The 23039-nt window shown below is 35.9% G+C and overlaps 2 protein-coding genes across 5 annotated transcripts in view; one reads left to right on the forward strand and one right to left on the reverse strand.

Annotated features, from left to right (window-relative positions):
* Positions 1-19086, forward strand: part of RALGAPA1 (Ral GTPase activating protein catalytic alpha subunit 1) — a 215854-nt gene extending 196768 nt beyond the window's left edge. For 3 of the 4 annotated variants that reach the window (XM_006913471.3, XM_006913472.3, XM_015590610.2), the window contains exons 39-40: positions 9881-10005; positions 18203-19086. In XM_006913471.3, the coding sequence (XP_006913533.1) occupies positions 9881-10005; positions 18203-18351 (274 nt within the window). In that variant the 3' untranslated portion in view covers positions 18352-19086. Of the gene's footprint in view, positions 1-9880; positions 10006-10595; positions 10627-18202 lie in introns of all 4 variants that reach the window. The other variant, XM_015590611.2, reaches the window with a different exon arrangement.
* A 2550-nt stretch (positions 19087-21636) lies between these two features.
* INSM2 (INSM transcriptional repressor 2) overlaps positions 21637-23039 on the reverse strand; it is a 1730-nt gene continuing 327 nt past the window's right edge. Inside the window, exon 2 of the mRNA XM_025047920.1 lies at positions 21637-23039. This exon is cut by the window's right edge and continues 47 nt beyond it. Within this exon, the coding sequence (XP_024903688.1) occupies positions 21637-23039 (1403 nt within the window).

The following is a 23039-nucleotide window of genomic DNA, read 5'->3' on the forward strand; positions in this document are numbered from 1 at the left end:
CTTGCCTCTGTCATAGATTAAATGACCATATAAGCATGGGTTTATTTCTGGGCTCTCTATTCTGTTCCATTGATCTATGTGTCTGTTTTTATTTTTATTTTTTTAAATGCCAGCACCATGCTGTTTTAATTACTATAGCCTTTTAGTATAGTTTGATATCAGGTAGTATGATAACTCCAACTTTGTTCTTCTTTCGCAAGATTGCTTTGGCTATTCAGTGTCTTTTGTGGTTCCATATAAATTTTAGGATTATTCTAGTTCTGTGAAAAATGCCATGGTATTCGATAGGGATTCCATTGAATCCGTAGATAGCTTTGGATAATATGGGCATTTTAACAATGTTAATTCTTCCTATCCATGAGCACAGTATATTTATACCTTCCTCAATTTCTTTATTCAATGTCTTATGGTTTTCTGAGTACAGGTCTTTAACCTCCTTAGTTAAATTCATTCCTAGGGGAGTTTTTGATGCAGCTGTAAATGGGATTATTTTTTTAATTTATCTTTCTGATAATTTATTATCGATGTATAAAACTGCAACCAATTTCTGAATATTAATTTTGTATCATGCTACTTTACTGAATTCATTTATTCTAATAGTTTTTTGGTAGCTTCATTGGGATTCTCTCTATATAGTATCATGTCACCTGAAATAGTGACAGTTTTACTTCTTCCTTTCCAATTCAGATGCCTTTTATTTCTTGTCTCATTCCTGTGGCTAGCACTTCCAATGCTATGTTGAATAAAAGTGGTGAACGTGGACATCCTTGTCCTGTTTCTGGTCTTAAGGACAATGCTTTTAGCTTTTCTCAATTGAGTATGTTAGCTGTGGCTGTGGGTTTGTCACATATGGCCTTTATTATGTTGAGGTATGTTCCCTGTATTCTCACTTTGCTGAGAGTTTTTGTCATAAATGGATGTTGGAGTTTGTCAAGTGCTTTTTGTGCATCTATTGATATGATCATATGATTTTTATCCTTCATTTTATTTAAGAGGCGTATCACATTAATTGATTTGCAGATATTTAACCAGCCTTGCATCCCAGGAATAAATCTCACTTGATCATGGTATATGGTCTTTTAATGTATTGCTGAATTCAGTTTGCTAATATTTAGTTGAGGAGTTTTACATCTTTGTTTATCAGTAATATTGGCCTATAATTTTCCTTTTTTGTAGTGTTTTTGTCTGCTTTCAGTATCAGGTTTATGCTGGCCTTATAAATGGTTTGGGGAGGCTTCCCTTCTCTTCAGTTTTGTTTTGTTTTGTTTTGTTTGGAATAGTTTGAAAAGGATAGGTATTGATTCTTTCTTGAATGGTGAAATTCACCTGTGAAGTCATCTAGTCCAGGGCTTTTGTTTGTTGGGAGTTTTTTAATTACTGATTCAATTCTGTTAGTAGTTAATGGTCTGTTGAGATTTTCTGTTTCTTCCTTATTCAGCCTTGGATGATTATATGTTTCTAGGAAGAAATTTATCCATTCCTTCTATGTTGTCCAATTTGTTGACATATGTTCATAGTATTTCCTGATTATCCTTTATATTTTTATAGTGTCAGTTGTCATTTCTCTTTCATTTCTGATTTTATTCATGTTTTCGCTCGCGTTCTCTCCCTCTTCTTCTCCCCCTCCCTCCCTCTCCCTCTCAGTCTGACTAAAAGTTTATCAATTTTGTTTATCTTTTCAAAGAACCAGCTCTTGGTTTCATTGATCTTTTCTATTGTTTTTTTAGACTCTCTTCATTTCCACTCTGATTTTTATTATTTCTTCCCTCTTACTCATTTTGGCTTTGTTTGTTCTTCTTTTTCTAGTTTCTTTAGGTATAAAATTAGTTTTTCTTGTTTATTGCTGTAAATTTTCCTCTTAGAACTGCTTTGGCTGTGCCCCATAGATTTTGGATCATTGTCTTTTCATTTTCATTTGTCTCAGGGTATTTTTTTATTTGTTCCTTGATCTTGTTAATTCATTCACTATTTAATAGCATGTTATTTACCCTTCATGTGTTTGTTTTTCAATTTTCTTCTTGTAATTGATTTCTAGTTTCATACCATTGTGATTAGAGAAGATGCTTGATATGATTTCAGTCTTCTTAAATTTGAGACTTGTTTTATGTCTTAACATGTGGTTTGTTCTGCAAAATGTTCCATGTGCACTTGAAAAAAGTGTATATTCTACTGCTTTGGGGTGTAATGTCCTAAAAGTATCAACTAAGTATCTTGTCTAATGTGTCATTTAAGGTCACTGTCTCCTTGTTGACTTTCTGCCTGGATGATCTATCCATGATATCACAGGGGTGTTAGTCTCCTACTACAACTGTATTACTGTCAATCTCCTTTTACATATGTCAGTATTTGCTTAATATATTTAGGTGCTCCTATGTTGGATATGTAGATGTTTACAAAGTTATGTCCTCTTTTTAGATTTATGTTTTTATCATTATGAAATGCCCTTCTTTGTCTCTTGTTACAGCCCTTTATTTTTTTTTTTTATGGCCCTTTCTTTAAAGTCTTTTTTTGTCCGATATAAGTATTGCTACTCCAGCTTTTTTGTTTCCACTTGCATGAAGTATCTTTTTCCATACCTGTACTTTTGGTCTGTGTGATTTTCAGTCTGAAGTCTGGGTCTTGTGTAAGTAGCATATGTACAAGTCTTGTTTTCTTATCCATTCAGCTACCATATGTCTTTTCATTGGAGCATTTAATCCATTTACATTTAAAGTAACTATTGATGGCTACGTAGTTATTGCCATTTTATTATTTGTTTTCTGATTGTTTTTGTAGTTCTCTTCCTTTCCTATTCTCTGGGTCTCTCGTATGTTGATACTCTTCTGTAGTGTCATGTTTAGATTCCTTTCTCCTGTTTCTTACATGTCTCTTGTAGATTTTTGGTTTATGGTTACCATGTGTTAATATATACCAAGCTATGTTTATAGCAGTTTATTTTAGGTAATGGTCCCTTAAGTTTTTTTAGACTATTTCATTTATTTCAACTCTGATATTATTGACTACCATTTTTACTCACCCCTTCCACATTTGTTTTGTTATTTTTATATCTTTTGTGTATGTTTATCCCTTAATTTATTCTAATAATTACACATGATCTTCCTACTTTTGCTTTTTAACCTTTATACTAGCTTTATAGTTGGTTGATCCACTGCTTTTACTGTTTCTCTGTCAAAATTTTTTTCTTTCCTATATTTTCTTATTTATATTTTTAATATTTTTTTCTACTTAAATCCCTTTAACATTTCTTGTAATACTGGTTCAGTGTTGATGAACTCCCTTAGCTTTTCTTTTTGTCTGGGAAACTCTCTCCTTTGATTCTAAATGATAGTCTTGCTGGATAGTGTAATCTTGATTGTAGGTCCTTGCTTTTCATCGCTTTGAATAATTTGTACCAGTCCCTCTGACTTGCAAAGTTTCTGTTAAAATATTAGCTCATAGACTTATGGGAGTTCCTTTGCATGTAACTGCTTTTCTCTTTCTGCTTTTAAGATTCTCTCTTTGTTTATAACCTTTGACATTTTAATTAAGATATGTCTTGATTTGGGCCTCTTTGGGTTTATCTTATTTGGGACTCTGCACTTCCTGGACTTGTATGTCTATTTCCTTCTTCATGTTAGGGAAGTTTTCAGTCATCATTTCTTCAAATAGGTTTTCAATCTCTTGGCTCTCTTCTCCTTCTCATGCCCCTGTGATGCAAATATTAGCACATTTGTTGTCCTAGAGGTCTTTTAAAATATCCTCATTTTAAAATTTTTCTTTTTGCTGTTCCAATTGGGTGTTTTCCACTACCTTATCTTCCATATTACCTATCTGATCTCCTGCTTCTTCTAATCTACTTTTGATACCTTCTGATGTAGTTTTACTTCAGTTATTGTATTCTCCATTTCTGACTGGTTCTTTTTTGGTTTCTGTCTCATTGTGTAACTTTTCACTGAGTTCATTTACTTTTTGCCTAAGTTCATTGAGCATCGTTATAACCATCGTTTTGAACTCTCTATCTGGTAGATTGCTTGTGTCCATTTTGTTTAGTTCTTTTTGTGGAGTTTTGTCCTGCTCTTTTATTGGGAACATGTTTCTTTGCCTCCTTATTTTGACCAATTTCCTGTGTTTGTTTCTATGTATTAGGTAGATCTGCTACACCTCCCTGTCTTGGCACAATGGCCTTATGTAGTAGGTGTCCTGTGAAGCCCAGTGGCACAATTTTCCTGTTCACCTGAGCTGGGTACTCCAGAAGTGTCCCTTGTGTAGGTTTTGTGTGCCCTCCTCTTGTAGTTGAACCTTGATTATTGTTAACACATCAGTGGGTGGGATTGACCTTCAAGTTGACTGACCATGACTACAGTGGACAAGCTGTTGTGCACGGGGTTGACTCTGTGGAGCAGAACTTGCTTTAGTGGGGCTCTGGTGCCAGCTGAGTCCACGCTTTGGTAGTGTCGTTTGTGGAGCTGGTTTGGTGGTGCTCTGGTATGGTTTGAAGCCATTCACCAGGTATGTTCATTTTGGAGGCTCAAGGGAGGCGCTCCAGTACAGGCCAAGGTCAGCCGCCATTCATGCCCAGCTTTGGGCCATGTAATGGGAGCTAAGTGATCTGAGGTTGGTTGCTGTTTGTGCTGGGCCTAGGGACATCTGGGAGAGGCTGTGCTGCAAACTAAGGCCAGCTGCCAGTAGTACCAGGCTTGGGACTCTTTGCAGGGGACCATGATGTGAGCTAAGACCAGCCACCTCTGGTGCTGGAACCTGCTTAGTTAAAGCTACATTTCAGTCCAACACTGACTGAAGCTTATGCTGGGCTTGGGACCAACTGATGGGAATTACAATGCAGGTTGAGACTGATCACTGCTTTTGCTGGGCTTAGGGCTGCTTAGCAATATGTATGGGACACCTTGAGAGATTTTAGGCAAGTCTGCAGCACAAGCCGAGGTAGGCCGCTCCTATGGAAAAGTCACTGGAAGCAGCGTGGGCTGGAAGCGCTTGTTGGTTGGGTCTCAGAATCACCAGAGTGGGGTGAGCAGTATTAGCCAGGTTAATGGAGAGCTCAGATTTGGCACCCCTCTGTGCTAATGGATAAAGGTGGGGAGGGCTCAACAAAGGAGCAATGGCGCCTTCCAGTGCTTTGTCCCTAGAGATAGCCACCCTGACCCCTGCCCCTCCAGCCCTCACCTTGAAGCCAGTCAGTTCAGTTCCTCCCCATATGTCCCTGCTGCTCTTCAGGCTCCCATCCCTGCACTGGAACCCAGAGCAAGTCAGTTGGTGCAAGAGATTGAGTTTGTGCAAGGCTCTTCAGAGGACTGCCTAGGATTCCAGCAGCCCTTTGTCTCACTCATCTGCAATCCTTGCCTGTTTTCACAGCCAGATGTTATAGGGACTCCTTTTCATGGCACTGGTGCCTTGGGCTAAAGAGCCAGGTGTGGGGCTGGGCCCCCTTACTCCTCAAAGGGGACCTTCTCATCCAAGATCTCTCCCAATTCTTAATCGTAAGGAACCTGCTTATTCTATATCTCCAGCCCTCCTGTGAATCTCCTTGTAACTTCTTTATATCCTTGGTTATAGGACTTCTATTTAGCTAGTCTTCAGATGGTTCTCAGTGATGGTTGTTCACTAGTTGTAATTTTGGTGTGCTTGTGGGAGGAGGCTAGCACACTGTTTACCTACTCCACCATCTTGACCAAAAGTACCCACAAATTACATTTGAGCTAAATGTTTGTGCATCCTACTAGGCTTGCCATGGAAGTGGTGATCACAAAACTGAAAAATTTGCCTGATAGAAAAAGCAATTCAAAATTATATTAAGAAAATTATTGTGGAGCATGAAGGGTTGTTGCTTTGTTAAAACAAAATCTACCTTTTATTTATTCTTTCTATACATTAGTAATGTGGTACTAATTAACCTTTGCAGTATTTTTTCATATTATCTTTTTCTCATTAGAAATCAGTGTCCTCACATTCAGGTAAGTGCAAAGTCCTTCTGTACATACTACAAATACTACAAAGAGTTATTGGACATGAATACAAGTATATTTCTTAAACTGACATTGAAAATTGTCCTCATGAAAACAGCACCTGCTGTTTACAAACATTCGACCCAAAGGTCAAAATAAACTTTATTCAGCACAATTGTACAGGAGACTTTTGGGTTTTTATATCCTTTATCTTTAGCACTGCTATGACATAAATAGGAGCAGCTGGTGGTATCCCCATTTAACATACAGGTAAACTGTGGCAGAGAATTCAGGACTTTCCAGGACTGGGCTGAAATAGAACCCCAATTTGACAGCTGGTCTTGACACAGTGACAGAGGCCCACAAATAATTTTATATATAAGTTTAAAATCAAAAGTACTACTTAAAATGAATAATGTTAATTTTATGAATTACAGATTAGATTTAAACTATACTATAGAAAATATTGGTTCCTTTTATTATTTTTAGAATAGTAATATTCCTTCCCTCCTTTTCTGCTTTTGCTGAAAGTAGAAGGAGGATTAGTGGATAATTATATTGCTGTGATTGCAGCACCTGTGTGTTATTTCTTTTGATTGGCTAGTTCTGTATTAAAGATTCCTACCAGCTAAAAGTCTCCCTCATCAAATGTTTTTTTTATTAGCTAGTTTTGGCTTGGGTGGTTTTAAATTTACAACAAAAACCTTCTTAATTCAACTTAGACTTGTACTTTAAATTTTGTTCTGGATTTGTTAGTATACCATTATCTTTTTTTCTATCTCACCCATTTCAGTTTAATTTCAGTGCCAGCGGCAACAGGCACTCACAGTAGGAATACAGTTGAGCTATCCTGTTGGTGCTACCCATCAAGTTTGTATATGCCACTCAATTTTGTAAGTACTAATAACTCTTCCCTAGAGAGCTGCCTTTTAAGAAGTGTCTAACCTCTTATAAGGAGATACAAGAATTAACCACTTTGGATTATGGTTACCATAATCCAGCACTGTTTGGAACTTTATCATTATCTCAGTCACCACATGAACCTTGTTTATGGACTCAGGACTATGGTTTAAGTACTTAGAGTTCATTAAATCACTTCAATACTATGTTTTCTGAAGTAAAAAGGGGGAAAGATGTGAGTACTATAGATTGAGTTGGTTTGTTTTGATCTCATTTAGCCACATCAAATTTCAAAAATTATAAAGAATTTTTATGTGAGTTACCATAGACTATAATTATTTACTAAGCTAAACACTGTTTTCTGAAGATAACTCCCCCCAAAAAGGAAACTTCAGACATTAGCTTGCCTAATAAGTGTTGGTTTTTCATTTAAATTCAACCATGATTCCTTCTTTATGTCATTTTAGAAAAAAAAGCATTGTTTTCACTAATGAAGATATTTTGTAATTTTATTAAATACGTCCTGTTTTTATACAAAATGAGTACATTATATTTGGAAATTTTTAGCTCGTATAGCTTTATGTTAAGGTTTCTTCAGAGCTTAATAAATCACCTTTTATGTAGTGAAATAGAATTATATACTCTAAAATGTATTTTACCTAGATAGTCATTTCTTGCTTTAATAAATTTTACTATGCTGGAAATGTCCTCCCTGCTTTAGAAATATTAACATTTGCTTAATTTTTGTGTAAATTCTAAATATAATAAGATAAAGTAAAATATTTCATTTATAGGCCCTCTAAAAGTAGAGCATTTTAAAAGCAGGTAGGTGTCTCCACCCTACTTTTCATGAAGCATTTTACCCATTCAAGCAGACTTTTAAAAACAGCTTGTTTTGATAGCAGACTGTTCTCCTGTGGGCCTTCAGCCTTTGCTTCCTGGCAGCACCTTTGGTGCGAAAAGAGAGTGATCAATTGGGAGACTATCAGTGCCAGCATGCATAGAGTGATAAGTTAACACACCACTGGGAATTTCTAGGGCCCACCAAGATACTTCACTTCTAATGTGCTAACAAGCTCATTTTTCTACCTCTTGCCTCTTCAGTTATTTTTTTTCTCAGAAGAGCTTAGAAGTTGAGTGCATCAGGCATAATGAAAAGCTCTGTAGGAGGGAGAAGCAATAACCCCATTTTTCCCTTTTCAGCCAAATAGAAAATTAGTTTCTGGTAATACACAAAGGCCAGTATTTTTTGTACAAGGGGCACTGCTGTGAATCAAAGGACTCTATTAACTGCAGAAAATTCGGCAGCTGTGAATCTCCCCCAATGAAAAAAGTACTTTCCAACAAGTTGTGAGATATGTGGTATTATTTAGATTGAACCATCAGTTTCATCCTCTTCCATTTATAACTATACACCCTCTTTTGAAAGTGTACTATATTTCTTTTCTATGTTAACACTCAAAAATGTCTATATGATCTTTCCATAACATCCTTATCACTGTCATTTTAATATAGCATCTTGTATTGCTACCCATTTCCTAAGTAAAATTATTTTGAAGTTCAGCCCCAGTGTATAGTATTAAAAATAATGGATAGCAAGGAATTGGGATTCAGATTATTTCAATATTTGATACATAAATTGTAATACAAGGAGCGTACTCAAGACATTTAGGGCACAAAAGACATTACAGTGTAAGTTAAGCACCTAATGAATATGTCTTAATAACCTTTTGTAAATGTAACTGGCTGTGGTATCTCCACTGAATTAGCATTTTTAATTATCTTTCTCAAATTTTTTTCTTGGTCTCAGTGGTAGACTTGGGCTACAATTTCTAGAATTGTAAAATTACAATAATTGCAATTTTTTTAAAAAAGGAATTTTGAGGAGAAAATATTAAAATTTTTGGAAAAAATCAGTGAAAAAAGAACCAATAGTCAAATTTTTTTAATATACTTATTTAAATGTCTTGTGTAAAGCCTATCAACATAGCACACTGAGTACAGCAGGAAAACTTTTAAAAGTTGTAGAAGAAAGGTTAACTGATTTCTCAGTTCAGGAACTATACGACATGAAGTCAGCATGTGAGTTTTTCCTGATAATTGTATGTTGCTGCCTGCTGCTCTACATTTTGACAGCCATTTCCATAGTTGCTTTCGTGAACAACAGAAATATTCTCTCTCTTTCTCGCCCTCTCTGTGCTAACAGCACAATCAGGCCTGCTGAAACAGGAAGCCTGGAGTGGGTTGTTCAAAAGCAACAACACTTCAAGGTACTGGTTGCTTGTCAATAATATCTGAGAAGGAAATGTGGTGAAAGGGAAGTACAGTATTTTTCTGTCAGTGTCAGTGCCCTGTAGATGCTTTGTTAGACAGCATTTAGGAGTCCTGTGGACTCTTTGCAAATATTCCTGCTTGTTTCAGTGTTATAATTGACTAGGTATTTTTTCCTGACATACAGATTCAACTATGTATTTATCTTAACCGCATGGAGTTATTCAAGGATTAGAGCAACAGTAGTCTTCCGTTCAAAATAAGAACAATTGTTGGGGGAAAATGCAGAGATTTTAGAAAAAAAGGAAGATACACAGGAATTTTTCACAATAAATCTTTACAAATGAGAAAGATAGAATCTCAGACGTAGTATTTTAAGCAGCATTTTAATATTTATTGTGTGGCTTTTCAGAGTAAATCTGCAGCTCGAAGCTGATTAAAAAGGCAAAATGAGCCTAGGCTGACCTGATAGCAGTGGAATCCTTTCTCAAGTAAACTTTTACCTCTCTTCCAACAGTTTAGTATTATAATTATTTTCTGATAAATGACTTTCTGTTAAGCTGCCATTTATAGCAGTATCCTGAAGTATAAACTTATGTTAAAAACTGCATTTTTACTCTTTACAAAGCCATGCTTTTCATATATGCAAGAACAGTTGTGAATAATTATATTTATTAATGGCTTAGCAATCACAGTAGTCCTTTTTGATGAGATTTATTCTTTTCCAATGTAAGCTGCCTTTAAGTTCATCCTTAACTAAAGGAAATCAGCTATGAGGAGAGAGCGCGATACCTGCAAACAATTGTCCAGCATCACTTAGAACCAACGACATTTGAAGATTTTGCAGCACAGGTTTTTTCTCCAGCTCCCTACCATCATTTACCAGCTGATGCCGGTAAGATTAAAAACAAGGATTAGTTACTTGTCATTACTGGAACTTAAAATGCAATACCCTTTTGTTCTAAAAACTCTTAAAATGGAAAACTTGGTTGAATAAAATTCCAATCATTGGAATATATTTTTCCTCATTATTTAATGTTTGAATTTGGCCTATAAATTTGATTTATACTTTCTTTTACCTAAATGGAGTTTCTTTAAAAGTCAACAGTCTTCATGAAAGTACATGCACCACATTTTATCTGAGAGAGTGGGAGGTGACTGTTGTGCTTCATGGAATCATTACTGAAGTATCTGCAAAAGAAACAAGTCGAGCATGCACTCTTTCAACTTTAGAAGATCAAATTTTATGGCCAAGAATATTACCTTATTTCTGATTGTACAAATAAAGTTAAATAACTTGTCTAGATTTAGAAGTACTTAAAACTGAATTTTTATAATATTTAAAGATTATAAGAGGGTACTGCATTTTCACTATTAACTAATTTTGAAGAAATCAGTAAGTAAATAAATGACTCATGGCCTTCCTATTCTGTAATACTTTGCACTCCTTATGATTGTTTCATTTATTTTATTTTCCCTCTTTAGATCATTAAATATCAGTTCTGTTTATCTGAAGGTAAGACAAAGTGTCAACCAAAACATTCTTTGTTCTTTCCCCACTCCCTTTTTTAAAACTTAGCAAGCACTAAGCTTGTAACTCCGACAATAAGCAAACTTAACACTGCCCTGGTTAGTACTAAACATTTCAGAAATTGTCACTAAATTTTTTCCAGAATTATACTTACTAACCCAAGTCTGCATGAAACACTAACACTGGTTCTGGGATAAAAATAACTAATAAAAACCCTTGACTGAAATTAGTTACATCTTGTTGTATTGACCTTTTTCGTTTCTCAGCATGAAAAAGTAGAACTACTGAATTGAAATGATGTGTCTTTTTATTTTGTAATGTGTGGCATTGTCATTGGATATCTTAATTCATCAAATAGTCATTCTGTGTGTGCCTTGCACTGTACTAGGCACCTGAAATACAAGGATGACTTTTGTTATAGTGAGCCTTCAAGTTCTCTTTTACAAATTTTCTTTATATTAGACAAATTTATAAGGTACAGTACTCCTTTTCTGGCCTTATTTGAAAAAAAAAATTACTGTAATTCTCAATTGAGGCTTAGTTGATGAAGAAATTAAAGCTTTCATTCCTGTCACCACTTAATGGCCATTATAAAAATAATTTTACCAAAAAACTTAGAGCGCTTTTGATTAATATTAAAGACCTAGCACAGAGAAAATTATATTAGACTAGGTTGAATCTTTTGAAAGATTTAAAAATCTAAGATTCACTTTAGTGGACTAAAAGATGGTAAAAGATATTAACAGGATTTAGCAACAAAATAAAAACAGTCTATCTGGAAATTTCATTTTTAATAGCATATCTGATAAAATAGGCATTATTAAAATAGATTTGAATAACACTTTGGTGTATCATATAGCAGAACTATAAATTTCACAACTGAAAAATATTGATAATAGGACCATGTTCAGACTAACTTCTCCCCTTAAATGTATAAAGGCTGTCAGTCTTCATGTTGTAGTTATTTACCATCTCGAGTCTTTCATGTTCCTCTTTCTAATGTTCTTTTTATATTTTGCCTATTATCCTGCACATTTCACCAGATATATAATATGGGAAGTAAGTAGTAGTCTTACTTTCTGAGACATTAAATAAAAGATGTTACAGCAACCATATCAAGGCTCTGCTGGCTTCATTTTTTAATGTATTTCACTATATCATTTATTCTACAACTTGTTTAACATAAAACTTACAGTTAAATAGTAATGAATTCCAACATAAACCTAATACCATGCTACAAATTTTTTTCAGTTAATTTTTAAAAATTGTCTTTGCCTTTAGGAACCATTAGAAACATATACTCTAATTTTTGAGAGGGTGTTTTTACCTGTAAATAACTTGGTCCAGTATTACCAAATTCATTTGGGGGGTTTTTTTTGCAGACTTTTATAATGTTATTAAACATAGAAATTTTTAGCAGAGTAGTCTTCAGTTCAACACATTATAAAAACAAAATATTTACTCCTACAGCAACAAAAACATTGTTACCTGAAGAATCTTTTTCTTCCAGTCATCTCAGATTTTAATTTTCTTTCCTAAACCATACCTGTACATATGGAACACCCTTTGAAGTTATAAGTCAAAATGGGAGAGAAGACATGAAATAAACCACATATTAGCAATATATACCTGACTTTAAAAAATTACATAGTAGCATAATTCCAAGTAAAATAAACCTTAAATATCCTATACATACTCTATGTATATAAAATAATACTGTTCAATACTAATGCAATAATTTGAAATTGTTTTAAAGTAATGCCAGTATGACAATCATATAATCAATCCTATAATTCTATTCAGTGGGACAGTATGGAAAAATACTATTTAAGTTGACAACTTGATTTAAGATTATCTAAAACTTACTTTCTGGTTAACAGTAATGTACCAATTGTGATGTAATTGAAATCCAAAAGAGGATTTTTCTATAATTTTTAGTATTTGAATAGATATGAAAAACATTTTTGGTGTATTATAGTTGATCCATAAATTTCATAACTGCGTTTTCTCAAAATGGACTCTGTCTGTGGCTGTAGACTGATACTTAAGGGAATTTATTTTTATCCCTAAGGTCATTGAGGGGAGGTATCGTGATGTCACACTTTGTTGATCTTCCATAACTACATTAAAACATTATTAGATTGTTCTTGTCCCATATTTTTTTTTAAAAAAAATTACAGGAAAAAAAAAATCCCTTTATCTTTGTCAGGCATGTGTGTGGAAAATATCAAAAGTTTTACTGTAACCTTCTTTAACTTTTTTTATATTCATGAAAAAAACCTCTCCTCTGACACTAAGCTTTAAAATGAAATTACTCTTCTTCTTGGCCAGTTTACATTAGTAGTTCAAAATCTAGATATTTTTCACTACCATTACCATTGTCTTTTCAAAGCAGTTTTTTTTTTTTTAATAAAAGAAAGAGAATGCCAACAAACAGGATCCTGTTTTGCTGAAAGTGCACAATAAATATTAAATTGTCTTTGTCAATTTCCACATTAAAAATAACACCCATTTTTTTCCTGTGTTGTCTTTAATATCACCATCCATAATTATTTTTAATGTCTATTGTGTAGTATATCTAGAATTACCTCTAATACTCTACTGCTTTAATTGAGTTAGTAGATAACTCCCTTTGGATATATTGTTTTTCTGCAAATTAGAAATTTTAGTACTTTAAAATTTAAAGGGTTGGCTGGTGTTTGACTATATATGCATATATACACACACATAAATATACATATATCTATACATGCATACCACTGTATATTAACCTTTAGAAAACTTATAAGTTCCTATTTAAATAAATATAAAAATTAGCAATAAGATTCATAGAAATAATGTCATCAAGATAAGAAGTAATCTAGATAGTGATTATGATGAAGAGTAGCATCTAATCTTCCTTCATTCTGATCTATTTTACTATTTTTTTTTACAAAATCTGTATTGCCACATGTAGATGGGATAGCATTATGATGGTCAGATTCATCTCTTCGAATCTTTGGATGGAATGAATCATCAAAATTTAGCCATTGCTTTAGGTAACCTTTTTAGCTCAGTGTTCTTCTTTAAAAGTTATTTTAAACTTTTCTTATTTTCCCAGGCTCTGAAATGATCTGAAAGAATATATTTTAGGTCCTCAGAAGGTAGTTGATATATATATCCATCCTAAAATTTGTTAATGCCAACAAGAAAATTAGTTTCCTTCAATTTCTAAGCTATAGATTTGTTCACTATTTTTTTAAAAATAGATTTCTAATCATATTATCACTAGGTTAGCTTGAAATTATAAGCAGCCAGTTGTATTTTCTTTTCAATAATATTTTGAACTTGGAAATTTGGCTTCTATGTTGTTGACCAAGAGTCAAATAATATCACATCTTAAATAAAGTCCATTCGCCTTTTATGACTAATTACTAGGTTTAGTTTCTTTATAGAACATTCATTCAAATTTTATAATGAAAATAGTAAAATAAGAATTGAACAATTACTGAGTGCTAGGCACTGTGTTAAATACTATACATGCACTCTCATTTAATTTTCATGGCAGTTCTATGAAATTAAAAAAAAAAAATAGCTTACCCAGAGTTACCTGGTACTTTGGTAAAGCCAGAGTCTGATTTCAGCATCCATGATCTCAACTATCATAATTACCTATTTAGTATATATAAATATTTTTAGCCTCTTCTTGCTGTTGAAAGACAGAGGAGAGAAATTACCCAATAACAGTCATATTTACAAATTAGACATTAAGATTTTTATTTTGAAGGCTCTACTTTCCTGCTCACTGAAAAGTCTTTTTCTTTTCCTTTTTCTTTTTTTTTTAAGTTTCAAGGTTGCCATGGCAGAAGTGTAGGCTTTGGAATCAGACTGATCTGTATTTAAATCCTTGTTCTGCTATTTATTATCTGCATAATCTCAAATAAATTAATCTATCTTAAACCCAGTTTTCCCATTTGTAAGGAGATAAAATATGATAGGCTTATACTGATATGTTCTAAGTCTGCAATAATGATAATTCTTGAATGTCTTAAAATGAAACTTGTTTGCTTGTACTTCTGTATTATTTTATCTTAAATTCTGTTACTTCCTTTATGACGTTCAGTGGTGTATCCATGCTAATCTTAATCACTTATCAACTCCTTTAACAATATTAAAGCAGTAAGATTATTTGAATAATATGTATCCTTAATATAAACTTATATTTTGTAGGAATATCAGCATAAGAGTAGATAAATTATCTAATTCCCCCAAAACTAAACTTACCAGTGTGTTGTGTTCTCCACATTTCAATAGTTATATTTTGTAAGTAATCCCTTTTTTCAAAAATATTTTTAATTTCTATCTTTTTTGTAAGCCTCATCTGCTCTGATTCAGTCTTTTCACTCTTATCTGTTTAGTAGCTTTTTTATATAGCTGCACTTACTGTGTACCTGCTTGCTCTGTGCCAGGATCTTTGCATATGTAGTCATTCACCCCTCCAACTTTGCAAAATAACTAGGATTGTCTCTATTTTACAAATAAGAAAACTGTCTTGTGTCAGTTTGCCCAATATCTAACAGTTAGTAACATGATGACAGACTTGGCATTTAACCCATGTCTAATCCATGCCCATGCTCTGACACATCACATTGCCTCTTCATTATTAATTGGAATCGCTTTCAAAGTACAGTATTTTTTAAAGGCTATATTTATCCAATAACTTCAGCAGTTTTAAACTGGTCATAGCTATCAGCAAACAGTGCAAACAAAGGCACAATAAATAACAGTCCTTTGAGTTTCCTTTTACAACCTATAGATCCCCAGTCATAGTCATATTATCTATAATAGTTCATTGTAATCAATGCACAATATATGAATCGATTTATTATACCACCAAGATACAGATGTAATCTGTGTGAGTACTGTATAAATGTTAGTAATAGATACAGTATGTGTAAACATAGGAGCCCATAGATACTTTTTAAACTTTCTACTTAAAGCCTTATTCATAGAAATAATTAAATCAGCATTCTTTATTACTTGGATGATATAAATCAGTACTTAGGCAGAATAGGATATGAAATGAAATCTAGTATCACTATATTCTTTACATCTAAAATTGAGATCTAGCCACTGTAAATTATTTTTACATTTTGGATTTGCTGAGTTTATACCATAAGTATCTGCTAAAACATGAGGAGGTACTCATAGCTATATACCCCACACACTAAAAAGCCTGATTTGACTTTCAGTTGACTGAAGGGGGGATTTTCACCCTGAAGGCAGTAAAGAAGACATGGAGGAATTCCTGCTTTTGAGAAAATATTCTTTGAATTTGACATACTGTAAAGCATGTTCTCCAGTAAAACTTCATAATGATGGAAATGTTCTTTATCGGCACTGTCCAGGATGGTTGCCACTAACCATGTGTGGCTGCTTAACATTTGAAATATAGATAATGCACCGAGATGCCAAGTTTTTATTTTTATTAATCCTAATGTGGGTATGGCTATCAGGTTGGACAGTACAGCTCTAGAGATTTTCTGACTGAACGATTAGGATCACATACCAGCCAATACAGTGAACTCTTTGAAAGGTAGATGTTTATAGACTCGCTCATAGACTTTTTTTTCTTTTCTTTTTTCCTATTTGAACTTGTTTTGTTAGTTGGTAAGTATAACATTTGAATTTACAAAGCATTGTCCATTGTGAGGCATTGTCACCTAACTCATTGCATGACCAATTATATTTCATATTAAAAACCTGATTACTCTCTTCTCTGCTCCTCATTTAACACCTGTAAAATTCTGCACTGTGTCTCTCATATCTGTTATATATCTTCTCTTTTGTTTTCTGACTTCTGCTCGCTACTCCATTTCTTCATTTACAACAAAGAAAGAAATGCAGTGATAGTTCTCTTCCTCCCAAAACCTCCGCTAGAAAACATTGGCCATCTCAAGGTAAACAAACATGGGAAGGCCTCATGATTGGCTGGGAATAATATGCATTACAGAAAAGCATGAGCAACTGCTCTTCACCTTCCTTCTGCCATCCATCTGCAGTGCTTCCCTAAAAAGGGCCATGGATTCATATTCTTCCCTAGGTTTTCCAGTATGGGTCCAGTATCAGCCAATTCAGATCTTCAGGAAGAGTAAAGGTGAACGGAAATTTTTTTTCTTGTATTTTGAAGGCCAACCTCATTTCAATTAGAAAAGAATGTTGGAGAAGTTACTTTGAAAAGAACAGCAGTTGACTTGGATTATAAGTAATAATATTTTTTCCTTGATCGTAAAGTATAATTAGAACTTTTGGCCTTAAAAACATTTTGACGTATTCTGCCAAGATACATTCTTAATAAAAGTGATACATCTCAATAGGATTCGTATCCCTTATTGAATGGTCTTGCGTTTCCTTATAAGCATTTATAACTTCAATTTAGGCATGAATGTTTTATTATATGGAAGTGCTAGTATAATCATTTCCAAGCTTAAAGCATCAGGTGCTACACTGGCTAACAAACGTGCCAAAAGTTCCCCTACAAAGTAAAGAGATGTGTAAATTTAAGCCTGCAACCTGTGTGATGTTTGTTGTGACACAAAGAAAATTTTTCATGTGTATTAGACCCAGAAAATCTAAAGTGCCTTAAAATATACAGAATTTTTTTAATTTTGTTATTCTGTTATGTTTGCAGATTTTTTTGGAGGGAGAAGGGCTCTTGTTCCAAGAAATATTTGAGAGCCTACAGTGTGCAAAGTTCTACAGAGTTACTGTATATTAGAGAATCATAATTCATAGAAATAAAGACCTACTTTATGAATGATGAAGAATTTTCTAATTTGAATTTGTTTTTTTTCTTTTAAAATTTTATATATTTTTTTCTTTTAAAATTTTATAATTAATTCTATTGGTTACCTACTTTTTAGGACTGGATAATGTAATTGCCAAAGTTTAAGTTAAGGAAAACAAAAGCATCGCTTATCTCTTCTGAATTGTGACACTTTGAGGGGTCAGTTTGTCTTTTTCGACTGACCTTCATGAAAATTCTTGTCCTCTTCCTTCCCCCAGGAATTTATCTTGCTCCTTCTTAAAAGCATATTTAAATACCTAGCATATGTCATGGTTCCATAGTGAATTCCTTTTTGGAACCAACTGGTACCCTTATTTTCAACTTTGAGCAATGAATGCCCTTTTCTTGGTTATATCCTAGAGATAGGAATTGGTCCTTCTTACCTGCTTCTTAAGCCGGTCCTGCATGCTAATGATGCTTTGGATCCTTGTCCTTTCTGGCCCAAAGATTTTGCTTCCCATTGCTTTTTCTGGGGAGTTCTCTTGGTTGGTTCTGGCTCTGGAAATAATGATTGGCGCTTTCTTGCTAATATGACATGAGCCACCAGGTGACTGGTTGTTAAATAAAATATTAGTTGATTGTTGTAACAAGCAAGTTTTGGGCTTGCTCTTTCCTTTCAAAAGACCTCATTAAGGGTTAGGATCCACTGCTACAGATCAGTGGCAAAAGGTTGTTTCTTATGGGATGAGAGATTGGATGAACGACCTGTGCTAATGCTCTTGCTTTTTCCCACAGGCTCCTACCCAGAGATTCTACCCAGTGAAACTCCCACAGCAACGCAGGTAGATGGGGCTGACCTGGCCTCTCCAATGTCTCCTCGAACTAGCAAAAGTCGTATGTCCATGAAGCTGCGTCGTTCTTCCGGCTCAGCCAATAAATCCTAAGGAGACAAGCAGCCCAGCAATGATCAGCAGCAGCCACCTTGCATGAACACAGTGTTAACCCTTTAAGGCTCTCATGTTTGCCGTAACATGCATGTTTTTTCCTGAGCATTTATTTTTAAAAACACTGGATTTAAATAATTTGTAACTTAGTATTTTAGATTTGGGTTGTTTATTCAGTTGGTTTTTTCCCCCCACACTCCAAGCTGCCGTATTTTGAGGGGGAGGTAGGGGGTGGAGTTTTATTCTACACCCTTTACCTTTCTAGATAATTATGTCTAAGTAGTTTTAATTTCATGATTAACTTTGAGCCAAAATATAGTTGGACAGATAGTCTCATTATTTTATTTATCGTGCCCCATTGCAACTTTATGGGCTCAGTAAATATATAATTTTTTTTACAAATGTAAATTTTTAAATTTAAGCATTTCTAAAGTTATGGCAAAGGTTGCAAATCTGTTAATACACAGAATGTGTATGGATTATTTATGTTATGAAAATAAAACAAAATAAATGGTCTTTTAGCATCTCAAATTCTAACTGAAATAATTCTGGCATTATCTTTTTCTTTCCAAAACAATGCCTCATTTCTTGGCTGTGCAGACGATGCCATGACATATCTAATAACCAGAAAAATCACTGTGCTGAACTTTTATTTATGTTTAGTTTCCAAATATTTTTCTAATGTTTTGCTTTTTAAATGGTATCACTGTTAAATGCTTTTTTTTTTTTTTTTTTTTTTGTGGTAATGCTTATATGATTTTTTCTCCTTCAGTTTAAAATATGAGAATTATTTTAAGATATTTCCTAATGTTAAACCATTCTTAAATTGCTGGCATGAGCACCACATAGTCAATGTGTAATTATGTGTATTTAAAAAGAAAAGGAACATGACCCAGGAGTCTAAATTGAGTCTAATATTGTTAATAGTGAACGTGCAGGTGCAGGTTGGTATACATTCCACCCTCCAGATGTATTTTCCTACAGTAGATAAGCTGCTTACATTTTGCTCATATTTTGTTTTGAACGGCCATCTCCTAAGGAAATGTAGCATGACATTGGTACTAACTGCATGTGTAAATACATCGTACTGGCATACTATAAAATATAAATTATGTATCATCGTTCATGTAGTATCTACAAATTTGTAACAGTGAAAAAATATATATGGTATTTAATAACAATAAAAATATCACTTATGTCCATGAGTGTTTTGTCTCATATTTGCAGACTTAATAAGCAGGGCTATATGACTAATAGATGTAAAGCATAACCCTAGTTTATCTTAATCGTGAAAAATAAATTTTAATTCTCAGGATAAAACTCCAACTTATTTCTCAGAGACCCTACCACAGTTATTAAAAATGTAGGAAATTTTACACCTTCATAAGGGCTGGCCAGAAACTTTACCCAGTGCACTTGGATAAAGCATTAATTTATCTCAGCCTTATGCTTCTTTGATTCTTAAATTTCACTTTGTTTTATAATATACATTTAGGGACAAAATTTTTATAGGCAGTTTCTAAAACCTGTGCACTTGTTTTATTTTCTTATAAAAATAAATATCTATGAAACTATGTAGAAAATAAATTTCTTTCAAAGCTTATGTAAAAGATAAGCAAATGGCCCTGGGAACAATATAAACAGTTTTCCAGAACCAAGGTGAATTACAAAAGAAAATCAAAATAACTGCTTACATTTCTATAGTGCTTTCATTTTTTTTTTTAATGAACAACTAATGGATTGATGATGTTACAAAATGGAGTAAAAATACCAACTTGAAATAGTGAAATTAACTAGCACAGTTAACATGATTTTTGTTTCATCAGATAATGCTATTTATCAGCTTTTTAAAAAAACTTTCTAAATTTATTTTCTGTTGACATTTTAGAATGATAAAGTATCTTTAGCTTTAAAAAACAGTGCATATTCTTTGCCTTTTGGAGCTCAGTCTGTGCGGCCATACTTCAAAGGAAATTTTCCTATTGCATTTCCACACCATTACATTCATTTACAAAATATGACTTCTGTCTGTAGTCTGTCTAAATGAGTCGCTAGGATTCTAAAGTAGGATACTGGCTTTGAGGAGATAAGAAATGTGGTTTTGAAAAATAGGCTGTGTTCAATGGGATTCTTAAGACAAACACAGAACACAACAAAGCACCAGCTATGTATATTTATTTGGTGGTAAGCATCTTACAAATACGGGCTATCTGTCAAGCAATACTCAGCCAGTGACCCAAACTCTGGCTTTTAGGGCATGGGTACAAAAGGTACACTGAATGTGGTTTACAAAAAGAAATTCTAAAACAGGTTGCTGAAAAGAAAATAACGAATATTGAATGAATTGCCATTCAGTTCCATAGTGGATTATAGGTATTAACATCTTCCTTAAGCTGAACATAGTTTCGTATATAATACATAGTATGTTTACGAGAGAAACATTAAACAGTTTGGATGAAACCCTACTAAAACAGTCAAACTTCAGGAAATGAGTTCTATATTTCTAAAAAGCTATTATTTTTTAAAGGTTTAAAGCATCTCTTCCTGAATACTAGGCAGAACAGCTAAAGGTGAAAATATTGGAGGGAGAGGGGGTTTCAACACCTTCCTGTAAAATAGTACCCTTCCCACCTCCAAACACTAACTTAAAAATGGACTAATATTATTTAAAAAAGAAGAAGATCCCCACATCCCCCAAAAGCGCAAACTTCCTCTTAACAATTTCCTGCCTACAGACACAGTTCTTGAATCTCCTCCTCCCCACCCCCTCCCCGGGGAAGTTTGGCACCGATCACATAACTTTTAATTCACAGAATATACAATGCAAGATAATCTGACCCTTTTGAGACAAACTACATAGGTGCCTGTGATGGCAAGGGGGAAAAAATCATTAATGACCACCCCTTTTGATAGCTAGAATCCTTTGTAGACATTGAGACATGCACACATTCACTGCGACTTTCCATAGGAATTACAAATCATATAGGATTCATTAGGGTCTCCAGAGTTTGGGGGTGGGGAGAATCCTATTTTCTTGGGGAAAGTGAAAAGGATTTAAAGCTGACAGTCCTTGGCCGCGAATGTTTACACCATATACATACCTGTTCTACAGAGATTTTACATTTCGCTGTCCGCTCCTCTGGCGGAACATTGACTACTGAGACTTTCAGGAGAGAAAACATAGAAGGAACTAAGGTAAACTTGCAAGCTGAAGAAAAGACCCACAAATTCCCATATCTCTTTCCTCCAAGGCCAACCTCAGCAATCTTCCCCGTCTCTCGGCCCTCAACAGCCCGGCCGCAGTGGCATCTGCAGCAGCAGTACCTGCCGACTTTCTGAGGGATGGCACTTATTGATGTGCCGGGTCAGCCCCGGGGAGCTAAAAAAGGTGGACGGGCAGTGCTTGCAGGAGAAAATTTGCTGAGCACTCCCGTCAGATGCCCTGCCTGGGCTCGGCGCTTCAGGGGTAGCCCCGGCTAAAGCGGGAAGGAGCAGCTCCTCGCGGACAGCGTGCCACAGCCGGTGCTTGTCCCTGATGTCTGCAGACGGGAAGTGCGCTCCGCACAGCGGGCAAGCGAAGGCCAGTGGGGCACCGCGTTCGGAGCTAAAGCCCGAGGCAAGCACGCGGCTCGAGCCCGCCTCGTGAGTGCCCAGGTGCTTGCGCAGATAGGCTTGGCGACGGAACTTTTTGTGGCAATAGGGGCACACGAAGATCTCGGGACCCCCGACACCACTGGCACTGCTTGGCCCAGGCACCCGGCGCCCCAACAACCCCTCTGTGTAAGGGACCCGAGGCAGCGTTGCCTCGAGGTGGGACAACACCTGGAGGCCCTGGGGTAGGGCGCTGTCTGGGTGCTGCTCCGCCCCGGAGCTGTCCCTGGGCTGCAGGTGCTGATCCTCAGTCCGCTCTGCCCCGCTGTTCTCCTTCCCCTCTGCCAGGAAAGATACAACAGCCCCGGAATCCATGGAGGACGAAGGCATCTTCCCGTCAGTTGAGGAGACTGTGGCAGCGTTTGCCGCCGCGGGACGCGGCTTGTGCCATCGGCGATGGGAGGCGAGGTTTGCCGGGCAGCTGAAGACCTTGTCGCACTCGGGGCAGCGGTACTCTACGCGTACGATGCGGGAGCAGCGATGCTGAGCCAGAGCGAAGGGGTCCGCATACTGCTCCTTGCACAACTGGCAGATGAACTCCCCCAGCGGCGTTCGGCTGCCACCAAGACCCCGGGATGGGGCTCCGGGCTCCTCCTCCTTGATCTTCAGGCCCAGGACAGGGGACGTGGTCACTTCATCGGCGAAGCTCAACTTCCTCATGGCCTTTGGCTTCTTGACTCCCGCGGCCGCGGGTCCAGACACGCAGCCCAGAGGTGCCTTGGCGCGGCGCTCGCCGGCAGCCGGTCGCTTCAGGCCATGCAGGGTGGCCGAAAGGGGCGCGGGGTCTGGATGGAGCGCGGGCTCTGGGAACGGCGCCCGGAGCGGCAGCAGGAACTGTTCCCCCGAGGTTGGTGCGGCTGCTGGCGCCACTGAGCAGGAGAAAGCGGCCACAGCGGCGGCGCCCCCGGGAAAAGACTCAGCAGAGACAGGCGAACTGAGGCAGCGCTCCAGGAACGCCCGGCGTAGCTCCGCACCCACCGGCTTCGCAGGGCTGGGGCTGGGGCTGGGCCCAGGACCCCCTCTGCCATCCACCCTCC

Source organism: Pteropus alecto, unplaced genomic scaffold (assembly GCF_000325575.1).
Source record: "Pteropus alecto unplaced genomic scaffold, ASM32557v1 scaffold104, whole genome shotgun sequence".
NCBI lineage: Eukaryota > Metazoa > Chordata > Mammalia > Chiroptera > Pteropodidae > Pteropus > Pteropus alecto.